The sequence below is a fragment of the Eumetopias jubatus genome, unplaced genomic scaffold (assembly GCF_037043125.1).
Source record: "Eumetopias jubatus isolate StellerSeaLion01/CBP00866 unplaced genomic scaffold, mEumJub1_p1.0 scaffold_7, whole genome shotgun sequence".
In the NCBI taxonomy this organism is placed as follows: Eukaryota; Metazoa; Chordata; class Mammalia; order Carnivora; family Otariidae; genus Eumetopias; species Eumetopias jubatus.
Window position 1 is genome coordinate 3,299,615 of NW_028274813.1, and position 21,210 is coordinate 3,320,824.

The following is a 21,210-nucleotide window of genomic DNA, read 5'->3' on the forward strand; positions in this document are numbered from 1 at the left end:
TCTGCCCAGGATCGCCCGGACAGAGATGGAATTGTTGCTCTGTTGGGTAACTTTTGGATTGCTGAGTTGACCACATTCAGGTTTAAAAGACAATTTCAAACTTTTTTCAATGTGATTATACCAACCTATGCTCCCACCAGCAATCTGAATTCTTTTTCCCCCCCAAAGGCTTTATTTTTAAGCAATCTCCACACCCAATGTGGTGCTCAAACCCCTGACCCCGAGATCAAGAGTCGCATGCTCCCTCCCACTGAGCCGGCTGCGCGACCCTCTGAGTTCTCATGGTCTCACACCTCTGCCCAATCTCAGGCTCCTACCAGAGCTCAAAGTTCAAGAGTTTCAGTCCACCCTCTCCCCAAAATACCTCTCTGATTTGAAGCAGTGGAAAGAGTACTGACTCTCGACCGATAGCAGGGCTCAATTTCCAGCCCCGACATTTGCTTTGTCCTGTGCAACCTTTCTGGAGCCCAGTATCCTAATCTGTGTATCAGGAGTAATCATTCCCATCTCAAAGGTTAAAGTGAAGATTAAGTGAGCCAGCCTATGAAGGCACAAGAGCACTGCTGGTGATGTTGTAAGGCCACACACAGGGCTCCAGGTGCTCGCAGCTGGGATCAGCCTCTGGTTCCATTCACGCCAGCGCTGCGTGCTCCCCACGAGCCCCGTGCCTCTCCCTGCACACAGCCGCGCAGCAGCCCTCCTGAGGGGCTGTCTCCAGGGCCCATCCCACACGGTCACATAGAAAGAGTTATCTGGACGTTTCTCTGCAGGTCAGTATCTCTCTAAGTCCCTCTGGCTGCACAGTAATTAAATCCCCCTGGATAGGGCCCCAGGAGGTTATCGAATATCAAATTCAGCTTCGAAACGAAGATCGTTAGATTAACCAAGACGGTTCTAACGCTGTAGATCACTCACGGACAACTCTATAATCAGCATCATGTTCGACTGCTGCCTTTGGTGGATTTGTTCTGGAAAGATTCTCTAAATAGACCCAAAGCAATTCTAGTGGGCTGTCCCTAACTTCTTCCTCCTGCCCTTCCCGTCAAATCCATGTCTGTTTGGTGACCAAACTGTTAAATGTTTTCCATCTATTTATAGGTCCTCTTAAAAATCTCTTGTCACTTCCACTTCGATTTGTTCACCTTGGGGAACTAAAGCATTCACCGGAACAAGCACTGTGTGCGACCCGGGGCCGTGGGCAACGTGAGGGATGAACGAGACGAGATCCTGGCCCGCACTGAGGACAGACGGGGGCGGACACATGCATGTATATGAACCACCGCGAGAGCATCTGAGGCTCAAAGGGCCGCCCGAGGAGTCCAGACAGGGTGTGTCCTGACTGGGGGGGAGAGGGCTAGGCCCAGGACTATTACCCGGCTGAGGAGGGGACGGCCACGGTGGGGGAAGGAACACGCCGAGAGGGTCCTGGTGGGCGGCGGGCTCTACGGAACTGCAGGAACATGTGGTATGTGGTCAGCGGGGGGAAGGCGGCTAAGCTGGGGATAACTAGCTGGAGCAAGGTGTAAACTGTCCTACACCCGGGGCGTGGCGCCACCCACCTGCCGTATGACTGTGCAGCACCTGCTGCTGTCCGTTCTCAAGTGGACCCTCAGACTCCAACTTTTAAGGTCTAGGCACCGCAGGGTTCTAAAATCATAACTAAATTAACCTACTTTTTTTTTCTTAAGATTTTATTTATTTATCTGAGAGAGAGGGAAGAGCGGGAAGGGTAGAGGGAGAAGCAGACTCCCAACTGAGCAGGGAGCCCGACGCGGGACTCGATCCCAGGGCCCCGGGATCATGACCCGAGCCGAAGGCAGGCGCCCAACGACTGAACCACCCAGGCGCCCCAAATTAACCTACTTTCTTAATTTTGGTGGAGGTGACTTCCAGAAAAATCACTGATGACTTTAAAACATACTTTAATTCCCTTTATGAGCCACATTAATATGAAAGGAGTGTTTGTTTGTTTGGGTTTCGTTTTTTTTCTTTTTTTAAGATTTTATTTATTTATTTGACAGAGAGAGACACAGCGAGAGAGGGAACACAAGCAGGGGGAGCGGGAGAGGGAGAAGCAGGCCCCCTGTCAAGCAGGGAGCCCGATGCGGGGCTTGATCCCAGGACCCTGGGATCATGACCTGAGCCGAAGGCAGACACTTAACGACTAAGCCACCCAGGTGCCCCTGTTTGGGGTTTTTAAAAAGATTTTATTTTTAGGTAATTTCTACCCCCAGCGTGGGGCTCAAACTCACAACCCCAAGATCAAGAGTCTCATGCTCTACTGACTGAGCCAGCCGGATGCTCTGAAAGGAATGTTTTCTAATGTGCTGTATAATCTCTGGTGCCAAAGACATGAAATGCTGAGCATGGACAGAGAGCCCGAGGCAAGAGAATGAAAGTCTAAGATGGGTGACAAAAGGCTCAGCAGCCAACTGCTCACAGGCCACCACAGAGGCATGATGGCAGTGACCCTGTTCCAGAACCTGATGCTGGCTCTGCTGGGGGGCAGACCCCACAGGTCCACACCCAACACAGGCGGCCAGGCTCAGGGACCCTGACGACAGGGCCACAGGGGACACCTAACAGGTAGGGAGAGGGTTCCCACCTGAAATAGTGCATCACAGACCCTGAGGAGAGCAAAGATCCAACACTTCTGGGGACAGCCCGGGGCTCTGAGGTCTTCTGGGAGTAACAATGTATTTTATCTGGTCCTGTCTAAGGATCAGGTTCACAAACTCCATCAGAAAAGGACGACCCCAGCCCCCACCACTGAGGTTCCCCTGCCTGCAAGTGCACCCACACCTGTGCTCTGCTCCCCGCTGAGAACACCCCAGCCCTATTCAGGCCACGCTGTCACCCACCAGCGGGCTCCAGAGAGGCCACGACGGGCACCGCCATCTTGTGCTCTGTGCCAGCCAGCGCCAGCGACCCAGCCACACTCCCCGCCAAGGCGCCCCCTCCTCTGTGTTCCCTTCCACAAAAACCAGCCCCCTAAAAAGCTGTCTCTGAGCACTGTGACCCTGTTCCCTCCAGCCCTTTCACCCTCGGCCACTCTCCTTGAGCAAGGCTGTGTGTAGCCACCAGGTCACCAAATCCAAACATCTGTCTCACGCCATCTCTTGGGGCCGTCAGCAGCTCTGACGTAGCCTTGACACTTCCCCCATGTGGCCTCCAACTTCTCACTCCTCTGAACCTTCCTCACATCCCAGTCTCTGCCAGTGCCCAGAACAGAGACCCCCCCACTTCTCCAGCTATGCTCACGCCCGCGGCAAGCTTGTCCGTCCCGGAGCTTTGAAGACTGTCCACATGCTACAGGCTCCCACATGCACGCCCCGGCCCCACCCGCTTCCCAAGACGCACAGCTGCTGCACCTGCCCCTTTGGCTCTCCCCTGGGAGGAAGACCATGCGACCTGTCCACAACAGACTCTTCTATCTTCTCCCCCAGGCTTCTCTAGGCCAGTGCGCCGCCACTCCCCCGAGTGTTCAGCTGACTAATCTCCCTCTCTCACCCCCCAGAGCCAACGTGTCAGCACACTTGTCAGCTCTGCCCTCCGAGCATTCCTACTATCCTGCCCTGGCCTAAGCCCCTGGCTGGCCCCCCTCAGCTGCCACTCCTGCCCCCTCCAAAGAGCAGCAAGGGTGACTTGCCCCTGGTCAAAGCCTCTCATGATGCTGGCGTGCTAGAATAAAGCAGCCTCCGAGTAAGGCCCACAAAGCCTACAGGATGGGGTCCTACCTGGCCCCTCTTCTGTTCCACACACACATGGCCTTGCTGCTCCCCAAACCCTCAAATGCTTGGCACACGCACTGCTTCTGCCTCAAGAGCTTCTCTCCAAGGTCCTCGGGTGGCTCCTTCTGCCCTGCCTTCAGGAATCTGCTCCAGTCCCTCCTGCGGAAGAGCCATCCCTGCTTGCCCATCTAGAGCACACGCCTGTGTCCCCTGCTCCCTCCTCTCTAGTCCATATCCTGGTTTATTACTACCGAACATTCTAGAATATATATAATGTTGGTCTCCCCCTTCAGGAATGTGAGCCCCCCCAAGATTAGAGATTTTCCCCATTCACAGCTGTCTCCTCAGATGGAGAAGGCTGCCTGGCACACAGCAGAGACTCGGTGAGGATTTTTGAATGTTAGGTGAATAAACACTGTTCCTAGGTGAACGCACCCAATGTCAGGGTCTCAATGTCACTTGCATCTAATGATTTGCAGGCCTGTAGATGTCACTCCTCACTATGACTCCCACTTGACTACTACCTAACAGGCACCTCCAGCTCAATATGCCCCCAACAGAATGGCTGCCCGTCTAGACCTCAAACCCAGGCTTGCCCCAGTGTGCCCACTGCAGCTACCTAGCTGCTACAGCCACCAGCACAAAATCATCTTTTTTTTTACCCTTGCCCCATATCTAATCCATTATCCAGCCCCGTGCTTTCCATCTCCAAATCACAGCTCCCTCCATCTCCCCGTCTCCTGATGGCCACCACCAGGAGCCAGCCTCCATGCCCGGTCCCAGGACTCCTGCAGTACCCTCCTCACTGCCCCCTCCTGCCCATCTCCAGTTGAGTCTCCACACAGAACCAGGGGTGAGCTCTAAAACGTCGCTCATGTTGCCATTCTCCTGCCTAAAGCACTTCAATAGCTTTTTGTTAAGCCTAGAATAACTCGGCCAATAGCACGTGGTGCCCCCAGCCACCAACCTCTAAGCTGGCTCAGGCCCTCCTTTCCAATCTCATTTTCTACCAGTGCACCCAACCCACTGCTCCCTGGTCACCCTGGCCCCCTCTGGCTCCCTGAACATTGCAAGCCCTGCCCAATCTGTGGCTTTGGCATCTGCTGTTTCCTGAGACCAGAATGCTCCTCCATCAGCTCTTCCCATGCTTGAGGCTTCTGCTCAAATATCACTTCTCCCCAGATGTCTTTCCAGACCATTCTAAGAGAGCGTGCCACCCCCACCCGAAGGCTTTACCCTGACTGCCTGCTCCACAGCACGCACTGCAGGCTACACAGGGATCCTGCGTGAGGGCAGATACCTGTCCCATGCTCACCGCTGTCCACCGCGCACTGCTGCCCCTCAAGAACACCAAACACCTGTGGAATGACACACTGCTTGCAGGGGGCAGACTCGCCAGACACCCTCTCTGAGCCACAGACTCACAGCACACCACAGAAAAACATAAGACCCAGGGGTGAACAACTTTTCCATTTATTCTGTGTTATCCCCACTCCTCTAGGGCTCAGTGAAATAGACTTCCCGGGGAGAAAGGGGACACATTTGTGTGCGTCCGCACCCTGGAACAGTGCCCGGCACAGGCCAAAGGACCGACTACACATGTGCACCCGGAGGGGCTCGTGGAAACTCGCTGAGGTTCCCACACCGGAGGCTGGAGGACCGGGTTTTAAGAGGACTACTGGCTGATCCGTGTGAAAAGTAACTGGTTTTCGCATCTCTCTCTCTCTATCCTCCACTATCCTTCCTAAAAGAGTGCCGTAAGACACTGATGACAAGTCAGGACAAAACATCAGGCAGAAGAGGGGACACTGGCAGAGGGAAAAGCAAGATGAAGATGTGCGAAACCCCGAAGCCGGGGCTACAAATTCTACTGCGTTTTCTGGGGGCCAATAGGGAGACCACTGCTATACAAAGGCTAAATTGTTGATGGAATTGAGGGGGTATTCAGAACAGAAAACAGAAGCCAAAGGGAGGCATGACCAGGTCTTTTAGTAGCTAAGGGCTGCCACCCTCCGCCCATCTGAGCTCCCCTTCTCCGCGCCATCCATCACCCGCCCAGCTGTCACCACCAGCCTCCGTGGGCCCTCCCCTCCTGGGAGCAGCCAGTCCATGTGTCACTGTCAGCCCGCTCCCCACACTCCCCACCCACCTGCCACCCAGCCCCCCTGATTCTCTGTAGGCAACGGTGCCCTTTTACCAGGAACTTCTCCAAACCCTGCTGCCCAGCCCACAAGCTGCTGGCCCCATCGTCTTCTTGCCCCCACCTGGCTCTCTGCCCCTCTCTTCTCAGGGTGGGGGGGCCCCACCACTCTACCTAGCCCCTCCTCACTGACCCCACACCCACGTAAACCAGGCCCCAGGGCTCCACAAGTGTGTTTCTGGCAGGGAGGTCACCATGTGTTCCCGCTGCCTCTTCCCACATGGCTGGCAGGCAACTGGACTTGACCCCTTCTCTCGCTGTCCTTCCAGGTGGTAGGTAAATGGCGGGGAGAGACGGGAGGGAGACAATCTCTCAGCCTAGAAGCCACCTTCCCCAGTCCTCTTGGCCAGTTCCACTCCTCCCTCGCCCACTCCTTCAGGGAGTCTGCCTTCTCCTCTAGGCTGGGTAGAAGCTTCACAGGACCCCGCACATTGCTCCATAGCAGGTAACATAACTATTATAGCAACTTTTCTGCTGAGTTTATTAAGTTTCCATGATGGTGGGCTCACAGCTACTTTGTCTGCCAGTTATCCCCAAGCCTGGCACAGCCCACACAGTGCAGAGGGGCTCCGGCCCTTCACCAGGGCTGCAGTGGAGGGGCGCCCGCACAGGGGTGGACCCAAGGCAGACTACATCGGAGATTCCCCCAGGTCCTGGCACTCAAGGCAGGGAGGCCACACCTGTAGGTTCTTGCAGCAGATCAAGAGGGACACACTCTTTCTGTCTGATGCTGGGATGAGGTGTCCCGGGCAGGTTAGGGACCCACTGGGAACCCCAGGGGGCACTTGTGACGCTGTGACGCTTACCTTTTCCTTGGTTGTGTTCCAATCTGCTTGACAGACTTTTCTTCTGTGTAAAAAAGCAGGCTTCTTTGTAGTGTAGACACGAGCAGTACTTTCTGGCTATAATCCAGCTGCACGATTGAAGATGGCTCTTCCAACACCAAATGGGAGTTACACACACCCTGTGAGAGAGTCCAGTTAAACCGAACTCAGTGTGGAGTTAAAGTAACCCAACTTCCTCTATGACTGGGAAGCATCCTTTTGTTACTTGTATTTGGGTCAAAATTAAAAATGTATGTTGTTAATTCTCATCAGATTCAATGTCAACCCACTGTGATGAAATTATTTGGAAAAGTTCTTACTAATGAGAAAACAACATTAATACCTATCTCGGGCTATATCAAGTTTGGTAAGAAACATTTAAAAATTCTGTATAATTTCTTATAAAATGTTCTCAGCAGATAGTTCAAAGAAGAGTCCATAAAGATCTAAGTGGGAATATGTTACACTAGGAGTATAATTTATTCTAGTAGAACACAACGGGACTTCCTATAAAATTATTGTGGCAACTATCACCTAAGGTCACATTACACACTTCCCCGACAAAGAATTCAAAGCAATTTTGGGGACATTATATCCTTGCCAACTGAAAAGGTCAGAAAAAACAGAACTGAAATAATATTAAATATATTGAAGACCAAAGGTAAACTCTAGGAGGCATTTTACTGCTAGCACAAACCCTATTTCTTGGTGTCAAAAATCTGCTTCTACAAGTTACTCTTCTCCCAAACCAGTTTCTTCAATTGTTTAAGAAATCCTGATGCACTATCACAGACCTTTTGGGGGTAGGGGGAGAGCAGCAATCAGACTTACTGGTAAAATTTACACACAGTAAAATTTACCCTTTTTAGATACATGATTCTATGGATTTTGACAATGCATACAGTTATACAACCACCAACACAGTGAAGATAGAGAAATTCTCATTACCCCCAAACATCAAGCACTTCTAAAGCAGATTTTCCTCCCACATTTGTAGTTACGTAAACTGTAGCTTTTCAGTTTTTGACTTCGCTTATAACGAACTAAATTTATTGCATGAATTTTGCAAAAACACTCAGCCTCCCGTATCTTTTTTTTGCAAATCTCTTTGTACTTGCATTTAAAAAAAAAAAAACAACCCTATCAGAACCTCAGTAAAGCTGGGAAATAAGTTTCCGAGGCGCCAAGGACACTGTTTTCTGCATGTGGCTTTCTCTCTGCTTCCTCAGATGCAGGCTCGGGAGCAGTGCTGTCCTGGTTAGGGTTAGTGGGCCTGAGCGGAAGGAACACCACAGGGATTCCTAATAACCTCAACACTTTCCTACACAACAGCGGTTCTCAAAGTGTGCTCCGCAGTCCTCTCCACAGGGCCTGCAAGGCCCAAGCTACTGTCATCACAATTCTCAGTTGTGTCTGCCTTTTTCACTGAGCTGACATTTGCCCTGACACAAAAGCCCTGGTGGGCAGAGCAGGGCCCTGAATGCCATTAATCAGCACCGTGCCCTCCGCCACGACTCATGGAAAAAATGTGCGTTCCACTGACTGTCCTTGATGCAAAACAATTATAATTTTATTAAATCCTGGCTCTTGGGTAGACACAGTTTTGAATTTTGTGTGATAAAATGGGGCATGCACACCCAGTTCTGCTGCTGCCCACCGAGGTACTCTGGTTCTCTCAAGGAAAAGCAATGGTTTGTGAGAGCTGGGAGCTCAACCAGCTGCTTTTTTTTTTTTCACAGAATACTATTTTTACTTGACATACTATAATTATTCAAACATGGGTAACTGGCAGACATTTTCTCAGATGGAACAAAGTGACCCTGTCACTTCGATGAAAACAAGGAATCGTGTTTGTTGCTGATATTAAATTTCCAGGTTTCAAATGAGGATTAGAATTGAAAATTTGTATCAACCCTTGTGAACTTGAGCAATTCCCAGTAGCTAAAGACTTTTCTGATCGGAATGATGGTGATATTAAGAAAGATGTGTTCTTTGATATTATATAATTAAATGTGTCAACATTGAAAAGATCTGCATCACTCAGTAGATCAGTATTTTCCAAGTGACCAACACATGATATTACAAAGAGCCATTCAAAGTGCAAGAGAGACCACTGGATTTTACTGTAAGAGTACAAAAATCCATCCGTATGGTTTTAGCTTCCCAGTTACAACTGACCTTTAAAGAAACCACCACCCGTCAGTTGGGGGAGAAGATGAATGAAGAATATCCACAATTCTCTAAAGAGGCTATTACAATGCTTGTCCGGTTTCCAACTACAGGTCCGTGGAGGCCAGATTTTTCTTTATACCCTCCAACCAAAACAGTGTATCTGCGCCAGTTTACGCAGAATGTAGCTGTCCTCCCGTCAAGCCAGCCGTTAAAGAGATTTGCAAAAATGTAAAGCAGTGTCTTTCTTTTCGCTTGTTTTGAAAATATTTTCATAAAAATGTTATTTCTAGTAATAATAGGCTTACTTCAAAATAAAATTAATATTTTTAAATTTCTCAGTTTTAATTTCTAACATGGTACACTTAGTAGCTATAACCCATACAAACAGAAGCTCTTGGGGATCCTCCTTTTAAGAGTGTAGAGGGGTCCTGAGACCAAAAACTTTGAGAAGTACCGCTGGAGAGAACTTGTAATAGGTCAGTCGTGGATCGGAGGGACTAAAAGCCACTCGGCTAGTAATTGCTGAATTCCTACTATGCACGAGGAATGAAGGCTATACATAAGAAAATGAAAGGCTCGTGCCACCAAGGTGTTCAGTCTAGCTGGGCAGACATGTGACCCAGCAAAGCATAGGCCTGCACAGAGCCACACGTGCGATGGAAAAGGTGCGGGCTTTGGAGCAGAGCCTGTTTGAAGCTGGGTTCTGCCAGGTGTTCGCTGTGACCCCGGGCTAGTGACGGGGTCACTGAGCCTTGGGTTTTTTATCTACTGATGGGGGAAGAGCACACGTAGCTCAGGGCGCTGTTGTGAGGATTAAACAAAGCAACAAACACGAAGGTGGCGGCTGGGCACCGGGCCGCCACCAAACCTCCTCTTCCTTGGCCCACTCCCTCCCACGCGAGAGGCAAGGTTTAGCTGGGGCGAGCTCTGTGCCCCCTGAAAGCACTGACCTCTGTCAACAGTTATGATTATGAAAGGCTTCGCATGGTTCCTACAAACCCTTCAAGGAGGGAGGAGTGACAATGGCTTCTGTTCGAAGGAGCAGTGGGAGACAACAGGAGAATGAACACTGTGAAGGAAGGGGCCAGTGCAAACAAAGGCCAACCCTTTAGTCACGGAAGTAGAAGCTTAGAAAATGTCAGAGAAGTCCTTGAGGGAAAAAGTTACCGACAATAATGAGATTATAAAGGGACAATGATTGAGAACACAAACTGACTGACTAAAATGTAATTATGGATATAATTTCTCCAAATATAAGGCGGCCAAAAATATTTCTGGAAATAACCTTACCTGGTCTAGATCCAGAGAAGAATAGACAATTTTCCCTTTGTCATCTCCAGAGAACAATTTCATTCCATTGGGGCTCCAAGCCAGAGCTGTTATGCTATTTTTGTGAATACCGGTGACATCAAATCTCCGAAGCTGGGAATAACCGGTAAACATGAGCGCAAGGAGAGAAAGGAACAGACACTGTGAGACGGGGCTCTGTGGGCACGGGGGTACACAGGCCTTCCTAATCGTGGAGGAGCTGGTTTTCCCAACCTTGTTTTCCAGGCAAAACCCTGTTCAAGGTTCCCTCTGGCTATTTCTCTTTAAAACTGACAGAGGGCAGCCAGAGAATGTTAGGCACAATCTAAATTACCCAAACGTGCTTTCTGCCAAGTGTCCTACCAAGAACCAAAATGTTATCCGATTATTAAGAGCATAGGATGAAGTTTTTCTAAGCATATATTTTCCGGGCAGATGAGGATTTCTCATTTGAAGATCCACGAGGAATTTGCCAAGAAGGTAAGAAATGCCAAAGTGACTAGTACTTACTTGTTTATTTCTCCCTGGCAGCGAGGATACAAGCTGAAAGACAGCAACCCTCCCGGAGGCGGTGCCCACAGCCACAAGGTCATCGAAGCAGCTCAGCAGCTTTACCACCGTGATGGGTTCAGTTTTCCCCTAAAAGCAAATGTTCAAGACAACGCTAGCTTCTGGAATGTAAACATTACCCCTGGAGGCAGAAGCCACATTAGGCTGCAGCCTCTACAAAGCCCTGGTTGAAAATGTATGCAACTCAGAAAAATAATTACATCTGTTAGAACCCTCCTGTTTTCTTCTAGGTCCTTCATCTTGAAATGACAAAATAAAAAACACATTTCTAATGAAGGAAATGCTCATCAATCAAGTGTCAATATTCTGAGCTCTTAACGAGAGCGTGCTAAGAAGCTTGGAGACGTATTTCCTGCCCAGACAGGAGTCTGGAGTAAGAAGAGCTATCCCAGACCCAAGCTCTGCTTCCTTCTCTTTTAACTCGGACAAGCCACTCAACCACTGTAGTCCATGGTCTGTCTGCCATGCAGGCTTGCCATGAGGATCAAGGAGACGATGCATCTGAAAGTGCTTTGTAAACAGATTTGTTCTTAGATCAGTAATCAAATTAAATAACACTAACTCAAGCTTCATACACTGGTTTATTAAAAAGCACATGTACAGGGGCACCTGGGTGGCTTAGTCGGTTGGGCATCTGCCTTTGGCTCAGGTCATGATCTCAGGGTCCTGGGATCAGCCCCTTGTCGGGCTCCCTGCTTGGTGAGGAGCCTGCTTCTCCCCCTCCCTGCCCCCTGCTCATGCTCTCTAACTCTCTCTCAAATAAAAATCTTTAAAAAAAAAAAAAAAAGCACACATACAAGCATTGCACACAGATATTCAGGCTTCCAGCGCATTGAGTGAAACCATTCATTCAGAAAAATTAACACAACCATTTGACCTTGCTAAGACATATGGCAAGATCCCCAATAAACTACTTTGATCCCTACATTTTGATGCAGTAATTTAGATGGTAATCAATCTGTCAAGTGTGGAAGCATACCCTCCACATTCAGGATACTGAGTCAGCTGCTATGGTAATATACTAACCTAAAGTAGGTCGCAGTCCCTCCCTCCTAAAGCTGAGCTGTGGCAGTGAGCCACGCACATGAAAAGCCGCCTACAGCCAGTGGGGGTGGTGATGACTGCACTCACTTTCATCTGGTACTTCACAGCTTCCAGGGTATTCTCATGGGCTATAAATATATCTGGTGAGAGATTGTGATGGAGGTAAGGGATTTGGATCTTAAGCTACAGGAAGGCAAAGGGGAGCCCTGGAAGATTCCTGACTTTGCCAGTGTATCCATCAGAGGTGTTTCTGATAACCCCAATCAGGCACAGCACAGAAGGAGGAGGAAGTGTGACCAGGGGGAGCCTTCCGCGGTAGTTCAGTCCAGAGGTACTATGTGCCTAGTCTGGAGAAGCTGGAGAAGTGGCAAAATGAATGAGCACAAAGCCAATGAAGAAAGAAGACTCTGTCAAGACCTGGTTGGCATGATGACAGCAACGAGGAAAAGGGCACAGCAACCCCCCTTTACTGAGCGTGCGTTCCCCCGCGCCAGACAATTTGTTAAGCACTTTACATGCATTACCTCCTTGATTCCTCAAACAACCGTGAGGGGATGTGCTGGGATTTCCTCATTTTCCAAAGGTGAGTGGTTTGTCTAAGGACACACAGCTAGAGGATTCACACCCAAGTATGACTCTCTCCAGGGGCCCTGCCCTGCCTTGCTGCTCTACGCACTCTGAGGGTGAATCCACAGCCCCGCAGATGGAAGGTCTGGAGCCTTGTGGAGAGGAAGGAGAATAAAAGGACTTTATCATCTGCAGTGTGGGAAACATGAGTGATGGTTCCTTGAGCAGAGTCCACTGGGGCCACTCTGAGGGAAGACGGCGACAGAACATGTTTTAGACACAGGTTGTCTTGTTATGGCAGCAGGATGTTGAAGAGAACAGCATCCTGGGAATCTGTAATTATAAAAACTGCTACCACATCAGGCATCAAAATCCCTTACTGGAGATCTTGCCATGTCGTAAGACAAATTCAAAATGGCTGTGTGATTTTTCTGAATGAGTGGCTTCAAACTAAAAATTGTGACTCAGACGGGCTGAGAGCCTGAATATGTGTGCTGCTTGTACACATGCTTTTTAATAAACCAACATTTTGAATTAATATTATTTAGTGTAATCATTAATAAATGTTATGGTTCTTAAGAACCAAAACATCCCAAGAATCAGATTATCAATACTTAGCTTCTGATAGAAGCAAAACATGAGGCTTCAACTGCCTACAGTATAAGTCTAGCTATTCTGGAAAACACAGCCCTCCAAACACCTAGAAATGCTGAGTAAGATGTATAAAATAACTTAAAAAAAGATTTTAGTTATTTGAGAGAGAGAGAGAACGTGTGTGTGCGCACATGCCCACGAGTGGGAGGAAGGGGGAGAGGGAGAGAGAGAATCCCAAGCAGACTCCGTGCTGAGCGCGGAGCCCATGGGTCTCGATCCCGCAGCCCCAAGATCATGACCTGAGCCAAAACCAAGAGTCAGATGCTTAACCACTTAACCAAGTGAGCCACCCAGGAGCCCCCATAAAACATCCTTTATGGCGCCTGGGTGGCTCAGGTGGTTAAGCGACCACCTTCGGCTCAGATCATGAGCCTGGAGTCCCAGGATCGAGTCCTGCACTGGGCTCCCTGCTCAGTGGGGGGTCTGCTTCTCCCTCTGACCCTCCCCCCTCTCATGCTCTTTCTCTCTCAAATAAATAAATAAAACCTTTAAAAAAATGCATAGCTGATCTCTAGAAAGTAAAAATCTACAGGGGCCAAACACAAAAAGAATATTGTCAAAGTGCTGTCAAACCCTGAAGCTATGGGCCACCCTAGGACTATCTGGCCAACACCAAGAGCCTCGGTCTCCTGAGCTGAGCAGGGCTAATGAGGATGAGGCTTCAGGCCAGATGAGTGGGGGGCTGGAACTGATATTCCCTGCAAAAGCCCCTGAAGAACCCCTGAAAATCTAACCCTCAGTGAAAGTCTAAACTAGGGAAAAATCAATTTGCTGGCCACTCCGTCTTCTCTGACACTGACTGGAGTGAATAAAAAAGAAGAATGTTCCTCAAGAATCTGCCATCCCAAGCCTGTCCTGTTTAGCATCAGAGTTTGAATTTATTTTCCCTTTCCACTCCAAAGGGGCTCCATGCCAGCAGTCAATGTGAAGTGCTTCGATGTTAGCAGCAGTCCAAGGGGCCTGGCAGAGTGAGTATAAACCCCATCTGTGGGACACAGTCTTGACCCAGGTCCCTCAGCATTCACACATATTGGGACCAGCGCAGAGCTCCCAATTAGAAACTACCATAGGGAAAAAGGCCCCATGAAGAAAAATCAACTAAAAAAAAGCAATAATAGAATTGGACAACCCTTTGCTCCCACCCAAGTATTACATTTAGACTGAAGAGACCCAGAACATAAAAGAAATATGCTTAAAATTTTAAAGAAATATAAAAGGAAATTAAAACATAATAGTAAGCTACTATCAGAAATGAAAAAGAATCAAAAGAATTTAAAACCTTAGTGGTGATTAAATAGCAGATTAGTCACAGCTGAAAGAAAATTATTGAACTAGATAATAGATCTGTGCAAGAAAGAGGAAAAGATAAAAAATATGAAAGAGCAGAGTCCTGGAGGACAGATATGAAGGTCCAGACTACATCTAATTGGGATGCCTGCAGAAAAGAGAATAAATAGGAGGCAACACCTTTAGAGATAAGGGCTAGAAGTTGCCTAGAATTGAGGTAAGACCTGTGTCCTCAGGAGCACAAGCCTTAGAAAAGATTAATGGAAAGAAATATACTAAACACACTGTGTAGTGAAATAGTAAAACCTCAAAGACCATGAGATGGTATTAATATCAGACAAAAAGGCAAATGACCACATATGAGTAATTATTAAAAAATAAACTTCTCGGGCACCTGGGTGGCTCAGTTGGTTAAGCGACTGCCTTCGGGTTGTGATCCTGGAGTACAGGGACTGAGTCCCACATCGGGCTCCCTGCTCGGCGGGGGGTCTGCTTCTCCCTCTGACCCTCTTCCCTCTCGTGCTCTCTATCTCTCATTCTCTCTTTCTCAAATAAATAAAATCTTTAAAAAAAAATAAAAAAAATTAAAAATAAAAAATAAACTTCTCAGGGCGCCTGGCCGGCTCAGTCAGTAGAGCATGCAACTCTGGATCTCCGGGTTGTGAGTTCGAGCCCTACACTGGGTGTAGAGATTGCTTAAAGATAAAATCTTTAACAAAACAAAACAGAACAAAACTCCTCAACGAAACAATGGAGTCCAGGAGACAATGGAAGATCATCTTCAAAATGCTAAGACAGAAAAACTATTAGCTTTGAATATATGCCTGTCTAAACAACTTAGAGACATAGAGACATTTAGACAAACAAAAAAAATCAAGAGTACAAGACACATATGTACGATGAGAAAGCGCAGACATCATGAGAAAACTATAGACCAATATCCCTCATGAATATAGATACCAAATGACCCTAATAAAATATTACTGAGTTGAATACAGCAAGATTTTTAAAAAGGATACTACATCACAACAGAGTGGAGTTTACAGAAATAATGCACAGGTGAATTAATAATCAAACTCAATACATATGCCATATTAACAGAATAAAGAAGAAAATCATGTTATCTCAACAGATTCAGAAAAAGTATTTGACAAGCGGGGTGCCTGGGTGGCTCAGTCATTAAGCATCTGCCTTCAGCTCAGGTCATGGTCCCAGCGTCCTGGGATTGAGCCCCGCATCTGGCTCCCCCCTCAGCGGGGAGCCTGCTTCTCCCTCTCCCTCTCCCCCTGCTTGTGTTCCCTCTCTCGCTATGTCTCTCTCTGTCAAATAAAATCTTTAAAAAAAAAAAAAAAGTACTTGACAAGCTTCAATGCTCATTCATGATAAAAACTCTCAGAAAACTATGAACAGAAATACGTAGAGGGACGCCTGGGTGGCTCAGTTGGTTGGGCAACTGCCTCTGGCTCGGGTCACGATCCCAGGGTCCTGGGATCGAGCTCCACATCGGGCTCCCTGCTCCTTGGGAATCTTGCTTCTCCCTCTCCCGCTCCCCCTGCTTGTGTTCTCTCTCTCACTGTGTCTCTCTCTGTCAAATAAATGAATATTATTTATTTTTTTGACAGAGAGAGAGAGAGAACACAAGCAGGGGGAACAGCAGAGGGAGAGGGAGAAGCAGACTCCCCACTGAGCAAGGAGCCCGATGCGGGGCTCGATCCCAGGACCCTGGGATCGTGACCCGAGCCGAAAGCAGACGCTTAATGACTGAACCACCCAGGTGCCCCAGTAAATAAAAAATCTTAAAAAAAAAGAAAGGAGTAGGAATAAAAAGCATCTCTGAGGAATCTATACCTAATGAGTGTACACACTGAGGCCAAGACATCTGTTCTCACTGTGGACATTATTCTGGAGGTCCTAGAGCCAGGACAGTAAATCAAGTAAAAAACTGAAAGGCATGCACATCAGAAACAATGAGTAAAACACTTTCTTCACAGGCAGAAGTGATTACCTATGTAGAAAACCCCAAGAAATCTATAAAACAGGATACAAGTGAAATGTACATAAATCAGTTGTATTTCTATATGCCAGCAACAAAAAATCTGAAAGGAAAATAAACTGCTGTATAGTTCTTATATCATCGGTAAAGTGATATAATATTATTTGAGTGTAGATGGACAAATGTTGTAAATCCTACAAAAACTACTGAAAAATAAAACAGATGGGCAGGCGCTTGGGTGGCTCAGTCGTTAAGCGTCTGCCTTCGGCTCAGGTCATGATCCCGGGGTCCTGGGATCGAGCCCCACATCGGGCTCCCTGCTCCGTGGGAAGCCTGCTTCTCCCTCTCCCACTCCCCCTGCTTGTGTTCCCTCTCTCGCTGTCTCTCTCTCTGTCAAATAAATAAATAAATAAATAATCTTAAAAAGTAAAATAAAAAAAATAAAACAGATAGGGCCTAATAAGCCATAGGGGACATAAAATAGAACTACAAAAAAATAATTAGTCCGAAAGATGGTAGGAAAAGAAAAAAACAAGATATAAAGAATAGGTGGCATAAGCAGAAAACAATTACCAAGATGGTAGACTTAACTAATGGTTCTTAAATGAGGACAATTTTGTCCCCCACCCTGCCATGGGACATTTGATAACATCTGGAGGTTGTTGAAACTTAGCTGGTACTATTGCCATGTAGTAGGGAGAAAGCAGGGGTGCTGCTCAACATCCTACAATACACAGGACAGCACCACCTGACCAAAATGTCAATAGTATCAGGTTGAGGAACTGTGACTTAAACCCAACCATATTAATAATTACATTCAATATAAATGTCCTAAATTTGGTATAACAGAAGGTAGAGATTGTCAGGGTGCCTGGCTGGCTCAGTTGGTGGAGCATGCAACCCTTGATCTTGGGGTCATGAGTTCAAGCCCCACATTGGATGTAGAGCTGACTTAAAAAAAAAAGGTAGATTGTCATACTGAATAAAAAAGTAAGACCTGACCTTATGCTATTTTCAAGAAATGCACTTTGGATATAAAGGCGCCGATAAACTAAAGGTAAAATGGAAAAACATATATCATGCAAACTCTGATTGTGAGAAAATAGGAGAGGCTATATTAACACCAGACAAAGTAGAGGAGGAATATTACCAAAGATAAAAAGAGTATTTTATAGTGATAAAAGGATCTATTTAATAAGACAGAACAATCCTAAATGTATAGATACCTAAAAATAGAGCTTTAAAAATGCACGAAACACACTCTCTCTCTCTCCCCCTCTCTAAAAAAAGGTGGGGGGGCACCTGGTGGCTCAGTCAGTTAAGCACCTGACTCTTGATTTTGGCTCAGGTCATGATCTCAGAATTGTGAGACTGAGCCCCATGTCAGGCTCCGTGCTGGGTGTGGAGCCTGCCTGGGATTCTCTCACTCCCTCTTCTTCTAAAAATAATAATAACAACAATAAAAATTCATGAAATAACACAATAACCTGAATGTATTTAATACCACTGAACTATATATTTAAAAATGGAAAAATGGAAATTTTACATTCTGTATAATTTACCACAATTAAAAAAAAAATCTGTGAAGCAGAAATGGCCAGAACTGATGAGAAAGACAAATGCATAATTTCTGTCAGAGAATTCAACTCTCCTCTCACAGTAACCAACAGAAGTAGGCTACAGGAGTCCCAAGACTGGACTACACTGTTGCACTAGTTTGTGTCCACCAAAGAGCAGGATGCGATGGTAGAAGGAGGCATGTGAGGCCTTTGTTTGGGGAAACACCTGTGAGGGAAAGGGGGAGACAGCTGGAAGAGGCAGAAGAACTGTCAGCTCACAAGGCAGGTCTGCAACCCGAGATGGAGAGAGGGAAGGAAGGGCGGTTGCAAAGGCTAATCTCCAGCTGCAGTGCAGTTTAAGCAAGCCGCGGCCAAGCCAACAGGAACACCCCAAGCCAAAGTCACTTGTCAGAGGACCACCAGTTTCCTCTTTAGACTCCTTGGCAGTCAGTTTTCCCTTCATACACGAGACAAAACTACATGGAGGGGATATGTTCTTTGTAAGCTCACGGGAACTGCGAAGTCTGACAAGGCTCTCTTTATGAGCTTCTTTTGATATGTCACAGCTTAATCTTTAGTCGAAACTGCTAGCGTATCAAATAGCTAATGGATACGAAATACTTAGAAATATTTAAAAAGACTCAAGTAAGATATGAATTCATTACATTCCTAAGACTTGTTTCACTTTTATCCCTCTTTTACTAACAAAGAACCACAATTTAAAGTTTAAATAATTATGTAACTGTTTAATGATCCAAAAGTTAAACAAAATCACTGCTTTTCTGGAATAAATTCCTTTACTCCATAGGACAAACTGGAGTAGGGAACATCCACTGGACTTGAAGGAAGTCCCTAGGACCTGGGACTCTACTACTAGAGAAGATCTTAGAGAGAGACAGGGGCGGACTACCGCTAAAGGAAACAATTAGCCAGTAGAAGTCTCAGCCGTCGAGACGAAGGTACAACACAGTTAAAGCGCTAAGACAAAAGCAGTGTATGAAGTGAGGTAAGGGTCAAGTTGCGCTCTTCCCCAAATACGCGTATCTAAATGTCCCACACCATTTATTAAAAAACTGTAATATCACCTGTGCAGAAACTCAAGTGTTTATGAGTTATGTATATGTGGATTTTCTGGCTTCTCTATTCTGTTCCACTGACTTCCACATCTATCCTTGTGCTAATAACCACATTCGGCTTAATTACTGAAGGTTTTAAGTCTTGCTAACATGGTAGAGCAACTTCTCCCATCTTGTTCTTTTTCCACTAGTACCTTCACTCTTCTTGACTCATTAAATTGCAAATACAGTTTTAAATTGCCATTACCCAATCAACTGAAGCAATCCTTGCTGAGACATACACCAGTGAAACCCTATACTGTAATGCCATGGACATGCCAGAATTTAGATCATGGAATCCTAAGCGTTACTTCCATAGGGAATGACAAGGGAAGCCATGAGGCAAATGCACTTTTGGCTGATGCGGTGAGACAAAAACTCTCATTTCTGCATCACTTTAAAAAGTATACCAGGTAAAAGTCAATGAAACTTTCAAACCATTCTGAAGCATGAGTTTTCCAACTAGAAAACACTGCAGACATGTTCCCGTGCTCCAGCCGCTCCCTCTTTCCACCTGGAGTACTCTACCCCAGATGTTATCAGCATGGTGTGCTGCTCACTGTCTTAGAGTCTTCATTCAGCTGTCACCTGCTCAGTGAGCCCTTCCCTGAACTTCCTATTTAAAACTGCAACCACTCCTGCTGGCACTCCTCACCCCCCCACCTCTGGTTTGTTTTCCCCTCAGGCTTCTCCCTTCTTGTTTGTCTGTGTGTTGATGTCTCCTCCTCATCGTTCTGGCTCCCCACCAGACTCTAAGCTCCCTGAAGGCAGGGACCTTGCCTGCCATTTTCTGCATTGCCTCTCCAGGACCTAAAATGCGCCTAGTACATAGTAAGCACTGGAGAAAAATTGAATGAATTCACAGAGACAGCAAGTGTGGATAAGTTGCAGAAATGAGAACTAGCATTGCTGTAGTTAGTGCAAAGGTTCTGAGGGCAAATCCATGAAATTTCCACAACTCGCTGAATGCTAAGAAGAAAGATCATGTAATTACTTTCAAAGCAGAAAATGAGAGGCTCAGGTCAAGTTATCTTTCTGGTCTATTCTTATGTGTGTCACATCATATATTTAACAAGTTTATAACATTTTTATACTTGCTACTAGCTCCTCACATTTCCTCAGTGCTTTTGGCACAAGCTAGAACTTTTGATGTCTCCATCTGCCCTCTCCCACTAACTTGTATAGAAAAAAAAAGTTTCCAAAAGCATTATTCTTGAAAACACATGACAGGCTGTATTTAGCATATATAAGGTCTGCTTTCTTCTTTAGAAACATAACTTCATTTAAAAACATGATCTTTCATCCATGCCACACCTGGGTTTATTATAGGGTAAGCTAACTTTTATCTTTATTTACCTTCCCGTAAAATCTTAGATATTCCCCTAAATGAATCTAGTTGATGCATCTCTCAGTTTTCACTTGGAAATTCCAGAGATCCTGATTCTGGTTTCTATTGTCTTCTAAATCCAGACTTCTGTGGAAGCCCTGCCTTCTCTCACAGGAAGTGAGCCTAATGGTTAGGCAAGCAGCTATGTGGCCTGGAGCAGGAATCTTACCACTTCTTTATCTGAAAAACATGGCAACTGTACCAAATTACTTTAAGACCCAGCCAGCTCTAAAGACAAAAATGACAAGAACAACTTAGTTAATCCATGTCTAGGATCATGTAGCTATTGACTGACGGCCAAAGCTCAGAACAGATCTTTGTGTTGTGGTGTTTACACAAGTAATATATGAAAACATTCCTGTTAACAAAAAAATTCTACAGTATTTAAAGAAAACAAAAAGATACTTCTACATACTCCCTCCCTTAGCTTACCCCATTCTCAGTCCCCCCACAGAGTGAGAGTGTCGTATCAATGGATGCTCAGGGGTACTCCTCCAGATCTTTCCCCGTATGTTTTATATGCAGACATGTAGCTTTCTTTTCACACCCTAATAATCTAACTCCAAATTTTGTGTTCTTTCCAAAACAGAATTTTTATTTTGTACGTCCTTTGTGATTTTCCACAATTATAGGTTTGTATTCTATACTAAATGGAGGCTTGAAAAACACTTTTGATACTCAGGGCTGCTCAAATATGGATTTTGGTCCCAGTAAAGTACATTTTTTTCTGATCCCTCAGTAAGAGAAAACCAGCTAAAATATATATACGGGATTTTTCCTGGAGTCCCCTCTTCGTGTG

At 46.4% G+C, this 21,210-nt stretch overlaps 1 protein-coding gene across 3 annotated transcripts in view; it reads right to left on the minus strand.

The window, feature by feature from the left end:
- TECPR2 (tectonin beta-propeller repeat containing 2) overlaps nt 1-21,210 on the minus strand; it is a 98,897-nt gene that overhangs the window by 61,308 nt on the left and 16,379 nt on the right. For all 3 annotated transcript variants that reach the window (XM_028099891.2, XM_088024440.1, XM_028099880.2), the window contains exons 3-5: nt 10,746-10,874; nt 10,218-10,349; nt 6,738-6,895 (exon numbers count right to left, since the gene is read on the minus strand). In XM_028099891.2, coding sequence (XP_027955692.1) covers nt 6,738-6,895; nt 10,218-10,349; nt 10,746-10,874 — 419 coding nt within the window. The remainder of the gene's footprint in view (nt 1-6,737; nt 6,896-10,217; nt 10,350-10,745; nt 10,875-21,210) is intronic.